This window comes from Carassius gibelio, chromosome B2 (assembly GCF_023724105.1).
Source record: "Carassius gibelio isolate Cgi1373 ecotype wild population from Czech Republic chromosome B2, carGib1.2-hapl.c, whole genome shotgun sequence".
In the NCBI taxonomy this organism is placed as follows: domain Eukaryota; kingdom Metazoa; phylum Chordata; class Actinopteri; order Cypriniformes; family Cyprinidae; genus Carassius; species Carassius gibelio.
This window is the reverse complement of record NC_068397.1, coordinates 26153372-26174312: the sequence shown is the minus strand read 5'-3', so window position 1 is coordinate 26174312 and position 20941 is coordinate 26153372. Positions and strand designations below refer to the sequence as shown.

Sequence of the window (20941 nt, the reverse complement as noted above, 5' to 3'; positions counted from 1 at the left end):
ATGAAATGCATGTTATGTTTTATTTAGTAGGCTACTGTCCTGAAAAATATATATTTTTTAATGTAAACACCATTGAATTTTAACTCTGTTGTTGTTACCTGAATGATCAATGACAGTTTTCATGTTGTTTATAAGTTCCTTGTTTGTCCTAAGCGGTTAAACTGCCCACTTTTCTTCAGAAAAATCCTCCATGTCCTTCTAATTCTTCAGTTTTCTAGCATCTTTGAACACTTTTAAGAGTGACTACATGATTCTGAGATCCATCTTTTTACACTGATGACAACTGAGGCACTCATACACAATTACAAAAGCTGTAGAAACTCACTGACGCACTAGAATGAAACAGAACATATTAAGAGGGTGTAAACTTTTTGAATTGGATGATCAAGGTAAAATGTGCTTATTTGGTCTTCTGGGAAACATCAAAATACTGTATAGCTTCTGAAGGCCATACTGCATGAAAGAAATATATAATCTAATGTACACGTCATCATCCTGTTCAAACATTTAGAAAAAATTACAGAATATTTTTAAAATGGTTAATGGTTAAAATGTTTTGCAAGGATTTGTAAACTTATGATCAGAACTGTATATATACACAGAAATTGACATATTTTGAATCCATTTTAGGATCTCTAATAAAAAATAAATAAATAAATAAAAATGCCGTCCCTCTTGTTTAGGGGTACAAAGTGGGTTCAGTTTTTGATTTGGCACCAGCAGCCTGTATAAGTCACACAGTAGTTGGAAATTAGTCCAGCTGTTCGACATTTTAAGATCCCTCTCTAGTTCTATTCAAATCCAGTTCTTTCTTTGGACTGAAAACTAGACTAAGGTCAAAGTTAATGACCTCTGATATCTCAGCAGAAAGACTTGTTGAGTCAACAGCGGCTATTTGAGCTGACTGTCATGAATATCCAACATTTTAATTCAACCACAAATGAAAAAAAAAATGTTTCACACAGCAGGATGGATCCATTATCTGAGAGAGGTCAAAGCGACATATGTGAAGACAGCACTTTAAAGAATTGCAGTTAAAAACTATATATAAAAATGTGTTTTGCTATGTTCAAGTCCTCCTAGGAAGTTTGTAATTGCAATTCAAAATCATTCAAATCACTTTGGATAAAGTAAATTGGCAATGTCCCTTTTATAATAAATAAGGAAAAAACAGATGTCCTCACAATAAAAAGAACTCCAGAAAGTTTATTTTTAAAAAGCTGAAAAAAAAATATTGCATTTTTATTAGTTTTTGTTGTTGTCCAGCACCTGAGCCCAATTCAGGGTCTAAATAAAAATAATAAAAAAATTCAATCAAGGTTTTTTTTTTTTTTTTACCTCTATTCTACAAAATAATGAATATGGATATTGTTTGCTGTTTTATGTTTTTATTTAATTTAGGAAGATGTTATGAACTGTAAATACTATTTGATTTTGTACATGCAACTTGGCTGGTTCAAAATAATATAATAATTTCAACAAATTTAGTCAATTTTGCATCTACTGCATCCACTGTTTTCGGGGTCTAAAGAAAATCTTCTTTCAAACAATGTGGTAGCATTCGTGTTCATTCAACTTGTAAATACAATCTTTCCAACTTGACTTGAATTCAACATTTGTACAGACACATTCCTACATGATATCTACATTATGAAGCCTACCTTTTTTTGCAGCTGTGATGCATCACTTGAGCTAAAACTAAAGCTAACAAAAAGCAACTTCAGCTCAAGTCGTTAAACCTGTAAAATGAGCCATCTGGCGAGGAAGAAAAGCATTTGATTCCGAACCCCGCTAATGAAGTAATGACCACTGTTTTAGACTTCATTCAAATGCAATCACATTTTTAAGCATTAGTGCAGATAAATTTGGCAGTGGTATCAATCTGCTGGAGAGGTTGCAGTGGTACAAGGGGGGCAGAGGATCCAAAACTCTACAGATGCATGCGACTGTTGCTTAGGAACAGATCATCCATGCCTGATCCACTCAAGACAGACAAAGCTCTGCGTACGAGCACATAGACACATGCAGATGAAAGCATGCCATGCCCACACATTGCCCCCTACACACACTTGTGTGTTTGTGTATGTAAAGTATTTCTTATTAGGCAAGGCAGCTCCTGCTTTGCTAATTAACTGTATTGTTAAAGGATAGAAGGGCTATCACATACAGCCATTATAAAAGAAAAACAAATAAAGAAAGCGAGAGTGGCAAAGACTTATGGATGCATTAGAAGGTGACAGTGAAGTTGCTGGCAGACAGAGGTACATGCTGAACAAGATTATATAACCGCAGCAGGGGTCCTCCTCCTCTCTCTCATTGTCATTAAAATCGGATCACATGTGCAGAGAACAAACGCTTTAAGAGCACTGCAGCGGATCAAAGAAGAGACGAGAAGATAGACAGATATATAGATGGATCAGTATGTGGTAAGACAAACAGACAGGGAAAAAATACAGGTAAACAGACTTATATAAAAAGGGAAATGACAGACATGTAGATATGACAATCAGATGATAAATAGGAAATCAGAAAGGTAGACGTAAAAAAAAAAAAATTACAAAAAGCATTTTCTTTCCGATAATAAGGTTTTTACGGATAGATAAAATGAATGACAGATAAAGCCATAGATCGACAGATGGATAGATTCTAGTGATCATACTTTGCAAAAAGGTGCAGGAGGGGTTTTTGTCACAAAATCACACTTTTATTATGCTAAATAGGCACAAGGGTCAGTCGTGACAGAAACACTAGAGGCATTCACACATCCTTTTGACATCGAGATGAACACACAGCGAAGTGTGAGATGGGACACATAACACCAATTCCCACACACACCAGTTCTGCTGCTGTCGAGAGATTGTCTTGTCTGTTAGTCAGAGGATAGAGCTGTCAGGAGGACAGAAGACGACCGAGTCGATAGACACAAACTACTTCCTGTGGACAAACTCCATCTGGAACCTCAAGCACACCTCCAGAGAACTTCCAGTCACTCTCACTCACACACACACACACACACACACACACACACACACACACACACACACACACACAGTTTTATTCATTTTCATACTGGATGTAATTTAACAATTTACATAAACATTATATAATATAAATTAGACATGCTTTTTGATTAATACAATTTAATTTAACCATTAAAACTAGAGGAGTGTAGAAAAATTAATGAAAAAAATGGAAAACAACTGCATTTGGAAAAAATAAATAAAAGAAAATAAAATTTGAAAAAAAGAGAACTCAGAAATTTTTTGGGGAAAAAATAAAACCGAGCCCTAATTGTTAAAATAAAAAAAAATTTTACGCTGCTTTCTTTTTTTTCCCCAACTTTACATTCAAATTATCCTGAAAGAATTTCTGATGGTTTCAACAACAACAAAAAAAGGACAGAACAGCAGTTAACAATAATAATAAATGTGAATATACAGCTTGTGTATATTCACTGTATATTAAATTTACCTTAATAAAATAAAGGGAAAAAACAAAGGAAATGTACAATAATCTGGCTGGAAAGTGGAAAGTCAGTGTAATGTGACAAAATTTGACAAAAACAGGAAGGGGGTGAGTGACCCTCAAATGAAGGCACGTCTCATTGCATTGTGCTGATCAGGCACATCCAGTGTAGCCAGCTTTGCAGTTTTTGTTGATTATACTGGGAACAATCAGTCCACATCAGTCTAGACAGACTAATATGCTATTGTTTTGACAACATCATCCTGCCCGTTGACCACTGATGTTTAGTGGTTCTTGGTTTGAGAACAGCAGGCAACAATCAATTTTTCCACGAAACAGTGGAAAAGGGGAAGGCCAGACTGGGAACTGGCACGGCACTGGTGGAAAATGAATCTCAGAAATGGGAAACTTCTCTGCAGAATCCCAGGCTGCCATAGTTACAGCTCACAATGTACAACTCATTCCGACATCAATCTTGCAAACAGATCTAGAGATGCCTGGGAAGGACTAATGCCTGACAAATAGGTTGAGGTGAGCACTGTTGATTATCTTTATGTGCGAGATCATACAAATTAACCCAAGAGAAAAAATATACTTGTAGTCGAATCAGATCCATGTGACAATTGAACACGAGTGATAATGTGTGTGTGGTTATCAGGTACAGGGTTTAACTCAAACCCTTTCATAAATCACACATACACAAACAGTTTTCTTTCATGTGCATCCACTGTCCCATTTATCGGAGGAGAGCCCATCTATCATCCGAGCACCGTTGCCCGGGTAACCCAGTTAATATTCCAGACACGAATCAGAAAGAAAGAGAGAGAGCGAGAATAAGAGGAATTCTCCCTGATCTGCAAACAAATAAGCAACGCAGTTAAGAGGTCCAACACACAAAGCCAGATTTTCTACAAGGTCATATAATATAATATAATTATATAATATTTCCAAATATTACTGTTTACGGTGTTTTTGATCGAATAAATGTGCATAAGAGACGTGCATTCAAATATCTTACAAACCTCAAACTTTTGAATGGTATAGTATAAACACATATGCACAGTTTTACATGACAAAACGTAGTGAAACACCCTGCATAAAAGGAAAACACAGTAAACATACAAAATATACTAATATAACCTAAATAAAACAAGGTCCAACACACAAAATATGCAGGAATGTATAGCACACACCAGTTTTACTACACAGAAAGCATATTTTTGAAAGGTCACCATGAAAACAACAAAACACTATATTCTTGTTTATAATGTATATACAGTAAAAACAAAGGGTCCAACACACAAACACACCCTAATTAGACCACTATATTCCCTGTGCTTAAACTCTACAAAATGATAAATATACAACACTAGCTGAGCACACACACAACCCGCTCGCATGCAACCCAATTCTTCATTCAATTTTTCCAACTTTCATTCATAAACTGCAGAGGTTGTGATGGGGAGGGGGACGGGTAGGGGGGTAACCCCCACATGACTGCAGTACCTTCCAGCAGCATTGACTCCTCTCAGCCAATCAGAAAGCAGGGGGAGAGGAAGGAAGAACAAAACAGGCTGGGCGGTGCCAAGGAAATACCGCATAACACCGCAGCCTTCCCTTCCCCCACGGTTCATTCATCCGCTCTGTTCTTTCATTCATCCCTTCACCGATTCATTCATTCATTCCGTTTAACACAGCTGCAGCAGATCTGGACCACAGGGCTCGCTCCCAACACAGCACAGTCTGGGTTCAGAACGTGTTGTGTGTCTCTGGGGGGTAATGAATGCCGAGAGTGAGAGAAAACGAGACATGATGCTCGCCGTGTGAAGCGAGAGCTGACTCACACTCCTTCTGACCGACAGTGACTCATGAGTACTCTATTCAAGATGGTTCATTCAAAACTCAATTGCCTCAAACTCTTCAGGACTTCACTGAAGATGAAATGTGATTGTTCTGATGAACAACAAAGAGCACTTGAATGCTTCTCTCTTTCTTTGTAAGCTTGTTCACTGCAGTGGGGTACAGCAGTGAAGCCAATAGCAATCGAGAGAGAGTGTGAATGAGGGGACCCTGCTGATGGTGCGCTGATGTGACTTCAATGACCACCCTCTCGCCTCTCTCCTCTATCTTTGCTCTTTCCATTCTGTCAGCAATGTCTCTAATGAATGTGGGTTTGCCCACTGACTGAGTGGAAAAAAACATTTGAGAAGACATGCTTGAAATACTGATACTAATACTCATGCATATACAACATTAAAGGAAGGCGCTGTTTATCAACAACATACTATCAAATTCCACGAAAATGGTTTCGACTCATTCCTAAAAACAAACCAACATCAATTTCCAGGATGTATGAGTTCTGAAGTGGTATTTCTTCCAAAAATGTATCTTCTGTCATCATCTACTTAACCTTATGTCATTCTCTTGCATGACTTTCATTCTACTGCAGAACAGAAAATATGAATTTTGAATAAAGTTTTTAAAAGCACTGTTTTTGTATAAAACTGTGTTTGAACCCATTTACTTTTTTGTACTGTATTGGGAAAAAAATGCATATGGTTTTATATCAACATAAGGCTGAGTGAATGTTTCAAATTGTATCTCTTGTAATTATGTATAACTTGTGGTTGTGAGATGTGTCAATATTTTTTGCATGATATAGGTAGAAATTAATAGGTAACTATAGTAAATTTTTCTTGCAATCTTTATATTTGAAGTCTAATTCCCACATTGGAATTGTTTGATAAACTACTAAACCTTAAAAATCTGACTCAGTGAGATATTTTTGTTTGTTTGTTGCCATTACAAATAAATGCTGCTCTCTTTAATTGCATATACATCGCTAGATCCTGTAAAAAGGAGTGCATGATGGATTCAACAAAAATAAAATAAACAACCGTTTTCAACACTTATAATAAGAAATGATTCCAAATCAGCATATTACACGAAAGACCGAGAAATGGCTGCTGAAAATTCAACTTTGCATGGTAGGTTTAAGTTGCATTTTAAATATATTTTCAATTGCAATCATATTTCACAAAATTATCGCTTACTGTATTTTTGATCAATGCAGATATAATTAGCATTAGACATTTTTTTAAACATCTGAAACATTTACTGGCGCAAAACTTTTCAACTGTAGTGTGTCACATTACTGAACTACAATGCCAAACAGAATTTTCTAATCACTTTAACATACAAAAGTCCACCCTTGCATACAGTTTAATCAGGCCATGAATAAAGGTTTATGTCACCAAAAATAGCCATGATATATTTTTTATGACAATTTCCATCCTCCCACTAACCATAGAACGGTTTTGGTTACTGTACCTTTAAGACCACTATATGTAAATGACCTGTTATGCTCAAATAACCTCATGCTCATGATGGCACAGTTTACGACATCGTTCATCAGGCCGAGCCAAATTGCTGAACAGACATTGATATGCAAATATTGTGGTGGTTGTGCCATGATAACCACAACCATTTCCCAAATGAGCCATTTTTGTTTCAATTGATGGTCCAATTTCTACATTTCAGAAACAGGCATGATGGGATGGGATCTAAAACTGCCTCTCCTTGTGACAGAATCTGCTCATGTTAACTGCAGGGATTCCACTTCTCCTCATGCAACAAACCGTTACACAACCACAGAAACTTGAGACACATGCAGCCTTAACAGCCTGTTCGGGAATCTGCCCTGGGCCTCTGCATTATGGGTTAGGGAGGACACTGATGTGGCAGTATCCTTGAGCATGGAAAAATAAAGACGAAAGCCGGGAAAGAGCTTGATGGAGAGAGACATTTCATAACCATAGAATCTGTGTAAAATATAACCCAATCCCAAGCAGTTGAGCAGTAATTTAGTGGAAGAAAAACAAAAAGCTGAATGGAGAACAAACATATAACAATATGATGAACAGAGAGCTACAAAATTTAATTTGGCAGCAATTCAGAGGTAAAAGGGTCATGACTGGAGCATTACATAAATGAAAGACATTTATTACGTGTCACAAGTGGTGCACATGAAAGAAGGGTGCGTAGGAACTCCTCGCCCTGTTCTCCGGTTGAGAAAGGTCACAGAAAGCGTAGATGTTGTGTTTGTGAGGGTGGACTGCGGATGAAACATGATGTGGGTGCAGAAAGGGTGTCTGTGTGGTGAGAGAGAATGAAAGGGAGAAGCAAAGAAGGAGAAAAGAAGGGTGTCTCCTCAGCGAGCTGATGAAATACAATTCTGCTAAATCCAACAATCCAGAATCCGCCCACATAGGACTATATCAAAACAATTCAATATCATCACAATTCCAAGGTTAGTCACTTGTCTTTAAACACTAGGTTCAGAATACTCTTTATTGATCCCAGCTGAATCAAATAAAGCTCAACATTGATGCACACCGGACCCTAATCCAACGTGCCTTTAGTATGCTGCTTTAAGTGTGTGAATGGTGGCTCTTTGATTGGTTATTTGGACTGAGACATAGCTGAACCTGTCCTTGGGGGACGGGAGCTTGTGTCATTGAATTCGTACAGCTCTAGAGCTCAGAGTGCATGTCAGAGGTCCGCACTCATCTCTAATACAGCACCAGCTGAATACATAATCCATGAGAGTGAACTGACCAATACTGTCCCCTTATGTCTGACTATAATACTGCATCTATTATGTTACAGACCTGCAGACTCAATGCTCAACACAAATAATTGGGCTCAATGTTTGACCAATCTTAAAAAAAAAAAAAAACAGACGTTAAACTACGAACGTTGAAAATGCACCAAGAAACCTAGGTTCGTATTGTAAGCCAACCACATGATAGAAGATCATTTACGTATGAGCTTCTCAGTGAGGATTGTTTTTCATATTTTGTAGGCTCTTCTAGAGAAACCTGGTCTTCTGGCTAAAATATTGTTTTCTCCAGGGGGAAAACTCTAGTCTGACTCAGGAGAGAAATATGCACAGATCATGCACTATTTTCAAGGGAAAACAGTCCTAAACAAACATGTCAGTGGATTTAGATGTCAGAGTACACCAGTGGGTTGGACTCATTCACTGGAGGAGACATTATTATGAACGGTTTAAGTTTAGAGATTTGTTTGTAGGGGGAATGAGTATTTGTACTTTTTAATTGGCGAGCTATTCCGTTAAGACAGATCAAAATTTCACAAAAATAGTACAGTAGCGCCTCTTGCTGACCATAGGTAATATACACAATACAACAACATACAATTACTCCTGTTGCACTTTTCAAATTGTAAAACAGTTTTTGTGTTGTAAATATTTTATTTACCAAGCATCAGAATGTTTTCTTCCGTTCCCACGTGCTGTCTGAGCAGATGGTCAAATTTTGTAAAGTCCCCGAACCACTCGAAGCTCTCCTCCGTCCGGTACCGTTCATTCCAGTAATCCACATCCTTATATCTTACATTAGAGTCAGGCAAATACTCCATCCTACTTTAAAACATACACGGAAATCCTTCGTGTTAGCTTGTTATTCAAATAGGCATTACTGTCAGAACATCACGTGTTATGGTTTGTATTGTAACACAATCAAAAAACCTAACTGTGTCTGGGTCAGATCTATGAATATTTTGCATAATGTTGATTGATTACACGAAATACTCATTTGGTTAAATGCGCTTTGAACCAGGTCACATAGTAAACTATAAAATAAAAATCCGTACCTAAAGACGCGCTTACCAAGGCAATGTCTTAATCAGTCTTGCTGTGAATTATAACATGTGGGCCTTAAAAACCGAATAAGAACAGAGAAAACAACAAGCGGGTATTTTAAAACAGATCTGTCGGTTTTCTGGGTCTGACAAGGCAACCCACATGTGTGTTTTTCACGCATTCTAACCTCGTGGTAATCATGACGCCAAGAGTGGGAATTGAGTGCAGTGATGTCAAAATAAAAGTTTAACAAAACCCGAGATGTGGTTTGCTTGACACTGGGAAATTAACCACGCTGTATTGTTTGATTACGGAAAAGTGGAATCTTTAAAGTATATTTCATAGACCGAATTATATTGACCTTAATATTGTTACTATGGTCAACCTATGTCGAAAACGCTAATGCAAAATACCAAATACATTTTAAAGTGCGAGACTTAAAATAAAGTAAATGTTAAATCAAGTGAAACAGTTAAATAAAACTAAAACAACCAAACATACTAAACATACGTGACACTTAAAATATACAGTAAACAAAGCTCCTTTATGAATTTAACAGCATATTATTCAGAATAACACCCAGAAGAGTTTTTTTTTTATGTGGAATTTTCACGTTCGTTTTACTATATTTTAATTTGAAAATAATAAAAGTTTCAATCTAACCTCTGGTCTCTGGCGCCCTCTGCTGATCAGTTGGGCGTGGCGTTTGTGAGTGGGCGGAGTCATGACGTACTTCCTTTTTGGCGGGCGCTGTCCAACATTCAAAGCCGCGGCGCCAACCGTTCAGTCTGTTTACTCTGCTTTCTACGGATACGTTTTCTGGTCAGGGTTTGTTTGGAATAAATTCGACTTTTTTTTTTGCAAGCTTAGTGTTTGGATATGTCGTTTTACTTATTTAAACCGTGCGAAATGCCTTGTTATACGATAAATTAAAAATGTGTCTGTTTCTATCGTTTTTGTGGTTAGCATAGCATGTTAGCTTGTTCTGTAAGACAAAACAAACATGTTTTTGCTTAAGTTTAATATTAACAGAAACTGTTTTTCCTTTATTTAGTGAATATGTGTAACCGAGATGAAACATTAAATGATAGACTAGATCAATAGAGGTCGTTTTTTTTGTTGCAGTGACTTTCCCTACAAATCAGCATGTTTGTTTTCATTAACTTAACGTAACGCTACTTGTTGTTGTTTAACGTTAGGCCTGCCGAGATGTCGTGGGATTTTGTCTTACCAGTTTGTTTGGACGATCTCGTGAAGTCTGGTGCTGTTAACCAGTATGTGGTTCAAGATGTACTGTCTGTTAAACAGCTTCCCTCTCATATCAACAGTAAGTACTTTGATCGTCTTAACTGCATGCATTTCAGTATCGTCTCTCTTGTAATTACCCCTTTTCTGTATGTTTTTAAGGTCTTAAAGCAGCACTAAGAAGTCAGGGACCCTTGTGCATCCTGGAGTATTTTGATACAGCATACAGTGTTTTGCAGTGAGTGTGGAAACAAACCCATAATAATCACATTTTTGATGACCTTTTTTGTCTTTCAGTGTACACACAATTTTTTTATGCAACAGTATAATTTGCGCATATAATGCAAAACACACTACATACAATTTCCAAAGCTTTAGAAAAAGTTAATTCATAATGTGTATTATTGTAATTTATACATATATAAATAAATATAGGAGAATCTAACATTACTTTTCAGCAGCTGTTAAACTTAGATCTGTACTATTTTCCTAAAGACCACATTATTAACACAAAGTGATGAATAATCATCAAATGTAAACAAGTTGACCGTAATAAGTTCTTACAGCTTATGTTTTATCTGTCAAGATTGCTTTAAACCCAAGAGCATTTTACAGTTCCTTACAAAAAAAACGACATGGGAATAACAAAAGGGCTAAATGTATAACACAAAAAAGGGGAGGGATATGTGCTTTATTAAATATCAACCCTATGTGTTACCATGCCTTTGTCTAAGCACCAGTTTCTATTTGCATTTAGACATTGTCGCACAGTCGATGTGGCAGTAAAAGAAGACACACTGGAGTTGCTGATACAAGGTTAGTATCCCATAGTCATACTTAACGCATATGAATCAAAAGTACATTTCCCACAATGTTTCACAATGCTCTTTGTTCTCAGTGGTCAGGGGCCTGTCTGTTTCCCTGCCGACCCTTCTCCTGTCTGGCTCTCTGTCAGCTGTGGACCGCAAACAGCAGCTCAACGCTGTAAAGATGAGCGTTTTTCTTCTTTGCAAACTCACAGAAACACTCGAGAGTGATTCATACAGGGAGACTATCGTCACAGCACCCAGCAAGGTACTACCGAATGTTATCGAGTTTTTAATGGTTCATAAGTTTGTTTATACTATGCCCCGTGATGAGGACATGGCAAATATGAGCTGATTGAGTGGGATTTTGTGTTCTCTTGCTTTCTGACTGGTGGGTAATCTTGGCAGAGCAGGGGAGATTGGCTGCCCTGCTGTAAGGGCCCACCCATATTGATACCAGCTGTCAAGTATAATACAGTTCTACTTTAGAAATGGATATCTGTGGGTGATTTGGCAGCTTACAGTGTGTGTGTGTGTGTGTTTATGTCCTGAGTGTGTGTAAATGTGTCAGTCAGCAAAGAGTCACATCTCCTAACAGGCTCACCAGCTGTGAATGTTTTCTTTGGTAATCTGAGGGCAACAATGGTTGCTTCTAAGCTTGTTTGTTTTGTGTATACAGTATATTAAACATCTTTTGGTGTGTGCCTCAGGGTCGTAAGAAGGATAAAGTTGCCGGAAAAGGTCTCCTGCAGTGGGACAGTGAGAGAGAGACCGTTCTTCAGTGTTTGACTCAACTGCTGCAGCTGGACATTCGTACACTGTGGAGCCTGTCTCTAGTGGAGGAGGAGTTTGTTAGGTTAGGCACTGTTTTTCCTCTTAACCTGTCACAGTGTCTGTGTTTTATCTTTTTAACTCTAATTTAACATCATGATCACAAATGCAGTTTCTACATGTCCAACATTTGTTGTTTTGTGTAGTTGTGTGACATGCTGTTGCTATAAACTCCTGGAAAACCCCACCATAAGCCACGTAAAGAGCAAGTCCACCAGAGATGCGATCATTCATGTGCTTGGTATCATGGTGAAGAAATACAATCACATGTTGGGTAGGTTTATGTGTACACCTCACAGCCACAAGAGTAGGTTTGCAATGGTGTAGTCCTGAATATTTTCTTTTTCCTGTACAGGAGCATGTGTGAAGGTGATTCAGCTCTTGCAGCACTTCGAGCAGCTGGCATCAGTATGTGCTGCGGCTGTTGCTTCCTGGAGCTCCGAGTATGGGGTCAAGGCCATTGTCGGAGAGATCATGAGGTGATGCTTAAATTGAGCTTGTGATACTCTGTTGGTATGACCACGTATATTATGTAATGTCTGATATCTATGGTTATAAATAGAAGGGAAAAAAATAAATGTAAAGGTATATATTAATGAATGTGTATTTCCGGTATTGCACCACTCATCAAATGATATTATTTTATTTGTAAGTTTATAATTTGAAGTTTACTATTATTTCAGGCTATTATGAACTATTATATTTTTGGCTTGCCTATGTAAATCCAAAGAAATACATTTTCCATGTATTTACTGCTATATGTTCTCTAAATTACATTGTGGGGTTCTTTACATCAAAATACATATTTTATTACAGTCTTATAACATTTTGATTACTGCTCATTTTAATGTACTTCAAATCTCCATGTGTGTTTCAGAGAGATTGGTCAGAAGTCAAGTGAGGAATTAGCCAGAGAAGGTTCAGGTGTGAAGGCTTTCTCCAGCTTTTTGTCAGAACTCAGTACTCTGGTTCCTGAAACCATGATCCCCAACATCAGTGTTCTCCTGACACACCTGGAGGGAGAGGTACAGTCAAGTGTTCTTTATGGCATCGCTTCTGTCACTGGAATCTTGCCCAGTGATGAGACCAAGGCGAATATGAGCCCATTGAATTAGAGTCTGAGCTCTCCTGTGTTCCTATTGGCTGGTAATCTTGGCTGGGCAGTAAAGATTTGCTGTCTTGCTGTAAGGGCCTGCCTACATTCAACAAGCCCTATTCTTTGACATTTCTATCCTTCAAAGAAATAGGGTAGAAAAAGGATGGAGCTTACATTGTGTGTGTGTGTGGGGGGGTCACAGGTTGAGTCTCGGTTCTCTGCAGTAATTCTTTGGGCATTGAGCTCTCTCTTTGGTAATCTGAGGGCAATCGTTTAAAACAAAGCATTGAGTTTTATAACTGTTCTTTGTGTGTGCTCTGTTAACATACTGTTTGTGTTTGGACAGAGTCCGAGTCTGCGGGTGGCGGTGTGTGAGGTTCTCGGTGAGGTTCTTGTCCGGGTTTTGTCTGGTGATAAACTGGATGATTCTGCTCGTACAAGTCGAGATCGTTTCTTGGACACACTGCAGGAGCACATCCATGATGCCCACTCACATGTCCGAGCACGTGTGCTACAGGTCTATGCACGTATTGTCAACAGCAAGGTGTGTGGGTTGATTTTCCCCTTTTCTCTTCGACAGAAAATTAAGGGTTTTATTCTTGGGTGCTCTAAGATATAATATCCTGTCTCCTTTCCAGGCCTTGCCCTTGTGCAGGTACACCGAGGTTATGGAGCTGACCGTTGGGCGTCTGGGTGACAAGTCTGTCCATGTGTGTAAGAGTGCTATCCAGCTGCTGGCTGCCTTCATTGCTCATAACCCATACAGTTGCAAGGTACAAACATGCTCATAACATCTGGTAGGTCCACTACCATTCAAAAACATTAACCTTTATTGGCCCCAAACTTTTGAACACTAGTATATTTAAATTAAATTTATGCATTTAGCAGACGCTTTTATCCAAAGCAACTTACATTGCATGTAGGCTATGTTTTTTTCTTAACATTAATATTATTAGTATTTAATCATTTACATACAATAAATATAGTCACTTTTGTTTTATCCTTGTCAAGTTGAGCAGTGTGGACCTGACAAAGCCGCTGGAAAAAGAGATGGCCAAATTAAAAGAGATGAGAGACTCCCAAAAAGAGCAAGTTCCTGGTATGTTTCTTTCCTAATTTAATTGCTCCTTTTAGTCTGCCTGGAGTCACTGGCACTCTAGGAATTGATTCCAGCTATAAGATTTTACCTTTTGTGTTTGTAGTTGCAGTCATCACAGCAGCTGATCTTTGGGATGCGATGAAGCCTGAGTTGGAGATGACTGTGAAAGCACAACTGGAGCCTGGCAGTGAGGAAGAGGAGAATGAAGATGAGGAGGAGATGGGGGAAGAGAAGGAGAGAAGCGACAGAGACACTGCTTTACAAATCGCACAGTTTCTCCGGGAAAGCAAGTACAGGTATGTGTGACTTAACACACAAATATTCTCATACCCTTACTACTTGTCATAGGCATGCAATGTGCTGTTTTTAATTATTTGTAGGAAGGCAGTTCGTCTGTGCATGCGGGCTCACTCTCTATACCCAGAGTCATCGTTTTTCTCAGATCTGGCTGACCTAAATGCAGACACCCTCATCAAAACTCTTGCAACACTTTTCAAGGGTATGTTTTACTTTGAATAGTCTTCCAAACTTCCACATTAAAGAGTCTTGATGACCGGTTTTCTAGTCCGAATAAACACACAAGTTGTTTGTGTATCTCTCTTCTCTCAGGCCCAGAGCAGGAGACACCTGAGTCTGTGTCAAGTGATGGTCCTCCCACCCCACAGAAAGAGGGTGAAGGTAATGAAGGTGGAGAAAGTGAACTAAAGAAGCAGGAGATGTTGGTTCAATATTTGAAAGACACAGAGAGCTTCGCTCTACAAGTGGAAAGATCTATCGCTGTCATAAACAACATGCTGTACTGGAAGACCACTACAGGTAAAAGACTTCTCATGACACATGCCAGACTTCCCCAATAATGTAGTCTCAATCCAGTTAACGACCAGTGATTAAAACCGAGTCTGTGCCATGCCATTTGATCATTTGTTTGAATCCAATATAAACCACAAAAAAAAAAGTAAAGACTATGACTTTAAATACAAAATACAAGGTTGGCAATGTGTAGATTCCATTGATTGGTCTCCCTCTCTCAGTTGTGCAGGAGGCGGTGCAGTTCTGTGTCACAGCGTTTGAGTTTAGTGTGGCCAACTCTGTGTGTGGTGTCAGAAAGATGCTGCCTCTTGTCTGGTCCACTGATGTCACAATCAAAGATGCTGTCATTCAGGCCTACAGACGCCTGTACCTTAACCCCCACGGTGAAAACACCAGGTCTGCAAACATTTTGTTTCCAGCTTTTTAAGGCTAAAGGAACACAATTTGATATACTATAGCTGATATGCTATATAACTGGCATTTTGTATCTGTCCATCAGGGCGAAGGCTCAGACTCTAGTGGATAATCTGTCGGATCTGATGATCGATGCTTCATTGGGGACCGTCCAGTGTCTGGAGGAGATTGTGAGTCTCTTTTACCCTGCGTGTAAGCAGTCATTCCCTTACTTTATTATTCTTTGACATTGTTTTTGTGTTGGTGCAGGTCCAGGAGTTTTTCAGCAGTGAGAGTGCCCTGCAGACTTCAGTGGTGCAGGTTTTGTGGGAGAGATTCTCTGGTAAACGAGAGACTAAAGCACTTCACAGGAGAGCTGCAGTGCTATTGCTGGGCATGGCAGCACGGTGAGACACTCAAATCTTAATGCTTTTTAATGATTGTTAAACTGACATAATGTCACGGCATTATAATCATTTTGCCCAATGATGAGACCAAGGCGAATGCGAGCTCATAGGACAAGAGACTGAGCTCTTCTGTGCTCCTGTTGGCTGGTAATCTTGGCTGGGCAGGGGAGATTTGCTGCTTTGCTGTAAGGGCTTGCCTACATTAAACAAGTTCTTCCTATCAAGCTTTCCCTCAAAGAAATGGAGGAGGAATTTGGGAAGGATGATCATTTTGTGTGTGTGTGTGTGTGTGTGTGGACACAGGTCAAAACTCAGTTCTCTGTAATGTCCAATGAGCTAGTTCTTCTGTAGTCTGAGGGCATTCTTGTCTTTATCATGCTGTTACAAGGCATTCAAATTATTCAAATCTGTTACTTCATTTTGTGTCTAGTGCTGAGAGGGAGGTGGTTCTCAGTAATTTGGACACACTCTGCTCTGTCGCTCTGGGTGAGAAGGTTGCAGAAGATTATCTGCTGGCTCGGGACACACTCATCACCATTGCTAACATTACAGACCATGTTAGGGTATGTTTTCACATTTTATGTATAAACTGCCAATTAAAGGTTTAGGGTCATTATGATTTTTTTTTTTAAGTCTCTTATGCTCACCAAGTCTGCATTTGCTTGATCAAAATGCAGCCAAAAATGGTTATATTGTGAAATACTACTCTTAAAACCTTTTTTTTTATATGTATTTTAAAATGTATTCCTGTGATGGAAAGCTGTTTTTTGGGCAGCTATTATTCAAGTCATCAGTGTAATATGGTCCTTCAGAAATCATTCTAATATGCTGGTTTGTATGCTTCTGTGTGTCTCAGCAATCCAAGGGTGTTCCCTTTAGGCTTCCTATGGACCACCATCTCTTCAGTTTTCTGTCCCAGGCCATTGCTGATGGTTTGTACTTGATTTTAAAAAAAATGTTGAACCTCTTTTTGCCATTGTTTAAATCTCTTAGCTTTTGTGTTGGGTAATCTGATCACAGGTTTCAATTTGCTGTTCCAAAAACTTGAAAGACTTTGCCACACTTACCCCACAACACATACTTTTGTGGTTTTTCTTTCCATGTGAGTAGATAGTCCTTCGTTGTTTAGGATCTGCCGGCTTTAATGCTACGAATGCAAACTGACCATGTGTTCCCTTAATACTTTTACATCATTTAAGATTCATGTCATTAATCCTTCTTTTTTGTCTTTTTTATTTTATTAAATCACCCTGTCTGTGGATGCCAGGTGTAAACATGGTCTTTCTCTCATTTTGGTTTCTTTCATTCATTTCTGCCATTGGGTAACGATTATACCTTCTTTTGTACAGGATTAGTCCAGTCCGACCCCCACTGGCAGACCTTCATGGAACAGGCTGTCCGTCTCATCTACTTTTTGGCAGAGTCCCCTGACCAGCTGTGTTCCCGCCTCCTCCAGCGGTCTGCTCATCTCCTTTTGGAACAAATCACAGAGGGCGGAGAGCCCAACCAATCACAACTGCAGGAAGGCGGGTCACAGGGCTCTGAGGAACAAGGTAATGTCGACACAAGAGTTTTTGTGTGCTATGTAATTGACATAAACTACTAAGAAAATTGCACACACACACACACACACACACGCATTCAAATAGAAAACATTCAAATTGTACTGTTTCTCTATATATCTTAACCGTTAATGAATTGCTTGCGCCTTGGTGAGCATAAATTACATATATATACTTGCAAAGGTAAATTTCCTGTTCTTGTTCTAGTGAACTGTGTGAGCTTGGCCCAGGTGCTTTCACTGTGTGGAGCAGTGGCCTTCTGGCAGGTGTCTCACCTTGAGAGAAGTGTAAGCGCTGAGCTGCGGAGGAGAAGAGGAGAAAAGGAAGAGAAGGAGGAGAAAGAGAAGGCACCTGCCAACAAAAAGGTTATTAACTGTTTTCTGTAAAGTCACATTAAAGTGCTGCCCAATGCACACTGCTGACTTATTTGTGTAATTTGCTAGGATGCTAATGACAGTTGTGTGGAAGAGGAGCTAGGGCTGGTGGGCGCTTCAGCTGAGGACACTGAGGTGGAGTTTATCCGCAAGATCTGTGAGACGGAGTTATTATCTGGTGAGCCCATCTAAAGAAACTGTTGGAATAAAGAGAACAAAGTATTCATAAACATGCATCATAATTTGTTTATTAACATGTTCCTAGCTGGTTCACAAAGCACTGATCCCTGTTTCACTGTGGTCTATTTCTGCAGAAGGGAACATGTTGAGTGCCTTTTTGCCTTTGCTGGTGAAAGTGTGCAGCTCTCCAGGGAAATATTCCCACCCTCAGCTCACCACTGCTGCCTGCCTGGCTCTGTCTCAGTACATGATGATCAGGTATTTCTGTTGTTTTATATTACAGTCTGTAAGATGTTTCAGTTTATAGAATTATCTTTATTTTTAATTTTTTTTTTTTTTTTTTTATAAAGTCTCTTATGCTGACCAATCTGTACTTATTTGAAAGTGAAAGATTGTTTACAATCAAGCTCAATCTAAAATAATTATCTATTTCAAAAAATACTTTTCTATTTGAATATATTTTAAGTTAGTTTTTCTTTTTTGTTTTCTTTGTTGTTATGCAAAGCTGAATTTTCAGCAGCTATTACTACGGTCTTCAGTGTCATGATCCTATACGTTTCTTTAACCATGCAATATTAATATTCTGTGTCTATTTCTCAGTCCTACTGTTTGTAAAGACAATATCCGACTGCTGTTCACTGTGCTGGAAAAATCTCCACTTCCTGTTGTCAGAGCCAACACAATTGTTGCTCTTGGTGACCTAACAGTCCGCTTTCCCAACATCCTGGAACCCTGGACGCCCAATCTTTATGCCAGGTAGCTCCCAATCACAAGGTCAAACAACCAGTGGTCTAGGGATATTTTGCATAATCAGTTGTTCTGTTGATTATATTTCCTGCTAAATCTATTACAATGCAATCACTTCTCATAGGGTTTAAAATGTTATATATTGTGTGGTGGATTCTGGTGATCAGTACTGTAATTGATTTGTCTTAAGGTTGAGTGATGAGAGTGCATCTGTGCGGCTGACTGCCATCACAGTTTTGACCCAGCTGGTGCTGAAGGACGTGATGAAGGTCAAAGGTCAGGTCAGTGAGGTCGCAGTGCTCCTGCTGGACCCTGAGCCACACATCGCCAGCCTCGCTCTCAACTTCTTCAACGAGCTCTCTGCAAAGGTAGCTATTCCACTGCCGCTCTGCTGTCTCTTTCTCTCTCATCCTCCTAAATTGAGATACCCTGATTATAACTCTGTATTTTTTATTTTTTCAGGACAATGCCATTTACAACCTGCTGCCAGACATCATCAGCCGATTATCTGATCCTGAACGTGGAATGAAGGAGGAGGACTTCAACACCATTATGAAGTGAGATATGATTTATGCTGCTATTGCAATTTAACTTTTTCTGCATTACAATAGCATTATTCTGCATATAAATCACTTCTATTTAACTTTCTCTTTCAGACAACTCTTCTCCTACATCACTAAAGAGAGGCAGACAGAGAGTTTAGTGGAGAAGCTCTGCCAACGATTCAGAACCGCAAAGTGGGTATCAGACACAATTTGTTTTTCATTGGGTCTCCCAATGGAAACGGGCTCTAAAAATGTTTTTCTCGTCCATCACCAAAACTAAAATGTTTAACCTGATTTTGGAAGATTTTTCTACTTCAAACAAGTCCAAAGATGCAATTCCTCAAAATTAAATTTAAAAAAAGGCCAATGAGAGCTTTTCGTGGTGCACAGGAAAACATTACTAATGACCAGGTCTCCATCTCTCATGTGAGGTCTTCTCCATTGTTCTCTCTCTGCAGGACTGAGCGTCAGTGGGCAGATCTGGCCGTGTCTCTGTCCTTGTTGTCTGTGTGTGAGCGAGGCTTCAAAAAGCTGCAAGAGTGCTGGGACTGTTACAGTGATAAACTCGCTGAGCCTGGAGTCTATCAGCCCCTCCTGTCCATTGCAGCCAAACTCCGTCGACGAGCCAAACAACAGTTTAAGGTACTACATTTGTGTATGTGTGGCTGGAAAATGGGGTATTGTAGTTTACTGTAGCACACAGCACTGATCAAGACTTGGTGACTGTTTATGCTAGTGTGTTGAAAGTAGCTGTTTTTGTTTAGGCGCAGGTTGAAGACTACGAGAAGCGCTTGACAGCTGTTCACACTAAAGGGCTGGAGAATGTAGAGAACGAGGAGAGCGAACAGCAGATGGGGGAGACACAAAGTCAAATCCTACAAACACCACGGCCACCCAAGAGCGTGCGCAAAACCACACGAGGTGAAGAGATTGAGTAGATCAGATCTTACAAAGAATTCTATTTTAGAAATTCATCTCATTGTGTGTCTCTTCATCCTTCAGGGCGTGGTAAACCTAAGTTAGATGACAGCGACCTTGTAACCCCAAGAAAATCTCGCTCTCGTCCCAAACCTGCCATCACCTTCAGCAGTGATGAAGAAGAGGAAGAGGGTCAGTCACTTTCACATCATTCTTTTTTCATTTTAATTTATTCCATGTTAATTGTGCAGTATTAAGTTTTAACATGCTTCATTTTGATTATATTTTTTTAGATGCTGTCATGGCTGAGAGTGAGACACCGAAAGTGACCACACCCATCACCCGCACACGACGCACTCGTCTCAGACACTGAGCACTCTTTCAGAATATCCAGTTTTAACTATTTTTATGTTATTAATTTTTTTTTTTTTATAAATCTATACCTTGACATTGTGATTTTGTTTTAGAAAGATGAGTCATTTATAAATGTTAAATGTTTTAGTTGCCATCAATATGCTATGTTTTTATTTTTTAACTAAGTGTTTTTAAACCGGAAAAGTAATGGTTGATTTTGTTGTTGCATATAATGTATGTCTTGTGCTCAAATGTATCATTTCTTTTTCTTTTTTTTAATAAATTGCATTTAAAATGTCAGTTTTCACACATTTTTTATTTGAACATGAGGTTTTACATTGTTCTCAACTAGAGTAAAATCCATGAATGAGCATGTAATGACAAAATTGAAGGAAAGATCCAGTAAGTCGGTTTTAACTGAAAGTGTAGTTCAGACACGTGACT

The 20941-nt window shown here is 38.9% G+C and overlaps 2 protein-coding genes and 3 non-coding genes across 12 annotated transcripts in view; 4 read left to right on the top strand and 1 right to left on the bottom strand.

Annotated features, from left to right (window-relative positions):
* Positions 1 to 9346, bottom strand: part of ece2a (endothelin converting enzyme 2a) — a 62182-nt gene extending 52836 nt beyond the window's left edge. The window contains exons 1-2 of one of the 8 annotated variants that reach the window (XM_052548596.1): positions 9022 to 9346; positions 8748 to 8911 (exon numbers count right to left, since the gene is read on the bottom strand). In XM_052548596.1, coding sequence (XP_052404556.1) covers positions 8748 to 8911; positions 9022 to 9083 — 226 coding nt within the window. In that variant the 5' untranslated portion in view covers positions 9084 to 9346. The remainder of the gene's footprint in view (positions 1 to 8747; positions 8912 to 9021) is intronic. The other 7 variants (XM_052548598.1, XM_052548599.1, XM_052548597.1 and 4 more) reach the window with 7 other exon arrangements.
* Positions 9347 to 9397: 51 nt separating this feature from the next.
* ncapd2 (non-SMC condensin I complex, subunit D2) lies at positions 9398 to 20797 on the top strand. The gene is made up of 32 exons (XM_052549017.1): positions 9398 to 9952; positions 10330 to 10457; positions 10538 to 10613; positions 11133 to 11191; positions 11274 to 11449; positions 11892 to 12037; positions 12159 to 12286; positions 12368 to 12491; positions 12890 to 13037; positions 13455 to 13652; positions 13747 to 13881; positions 14120 to 14207; positions 14311 to 14503; positions 14588 to 14706; positions 14817 to 15023; positions 15239 to 15413; positions 15517 to 15601; positions 15681 to 15817; positions 16248 to 16380; positions 16674 to 16749; positions 17167 to 17370; positions 17587 to 17744; positions 17823 to 17931; positions 18068 to 18191; positions 18534 to 18689; positions 18871 to 19048; positions 19143 to 19237; positions 19337 to 19417; positions 19684 to 19867; positions 19990 to 20146; positions 20228 to 20335; positions 20437 to 20797. Exons 1-32 carry the CDS (start codon positions 9855 to 9857, stop codon positions 20514 to 20516), a joined length of 4263 nt encoding a protein of 1420 aa, XP_052404977.1. The 5' UTR covers positions 9398 to 9854; the 3' UTR covers positions 20517 to 20797.
* LOC127951725 (small nucleolar RNA U85) lies at positions 11503 to 11820 on the top strand. Its single transcript, XR_008152725.1, has one exon. It is a non-coding gene; the product is annotated as a small nucleolar RNA U85 (small nucleolar RNA).
* LOC127951723 (small nucleolar RNA U85) lies at positions 13085 to 13376 on the top strand. Its single transcript, XR_008152723.1, has one exon. It is a non-coding gene; the product is annotated as a small nucleolar RNA U85 (small nucleolar RNA).
* Positions 15891 to 16178, top strand: LOC127951724 (small nucleolar RNA U85). The gene has a single exon (XR_008152724.1). It is a non-coding gene; the product is annotated as a small nucleolar RNA U85 (small nucleolar RNA).
* Positions 20798 to 20941: the final 144 nt, after the last annotated feature.

Excerpts from the sequence above, each read along its gene's own strand:
- ncapd2 (XM_052549017.1), top strand. The coding sequence starts at position 9,855 with ATGACGTACTTCCTTTTTGGCGGGCGCTGTCCAACATTCAAAGCCGCG. Across the intron at positions 15,024-15,238 it reads GTACTGGAAGACCACTACAG|TTGTGCAGGAGGCGGTGCAG; the intron begins GTAAAAGACTTC and ends TCCCTCTCTCAG. Across the intron at positions 20,336-20,436 it reads TGATGAAGAAGAGGAAGAGG|ATGCTGTCATGGCTGAGAGT; the intron begins GTCAGTCACTTT and ends ATATTTTTTTAG.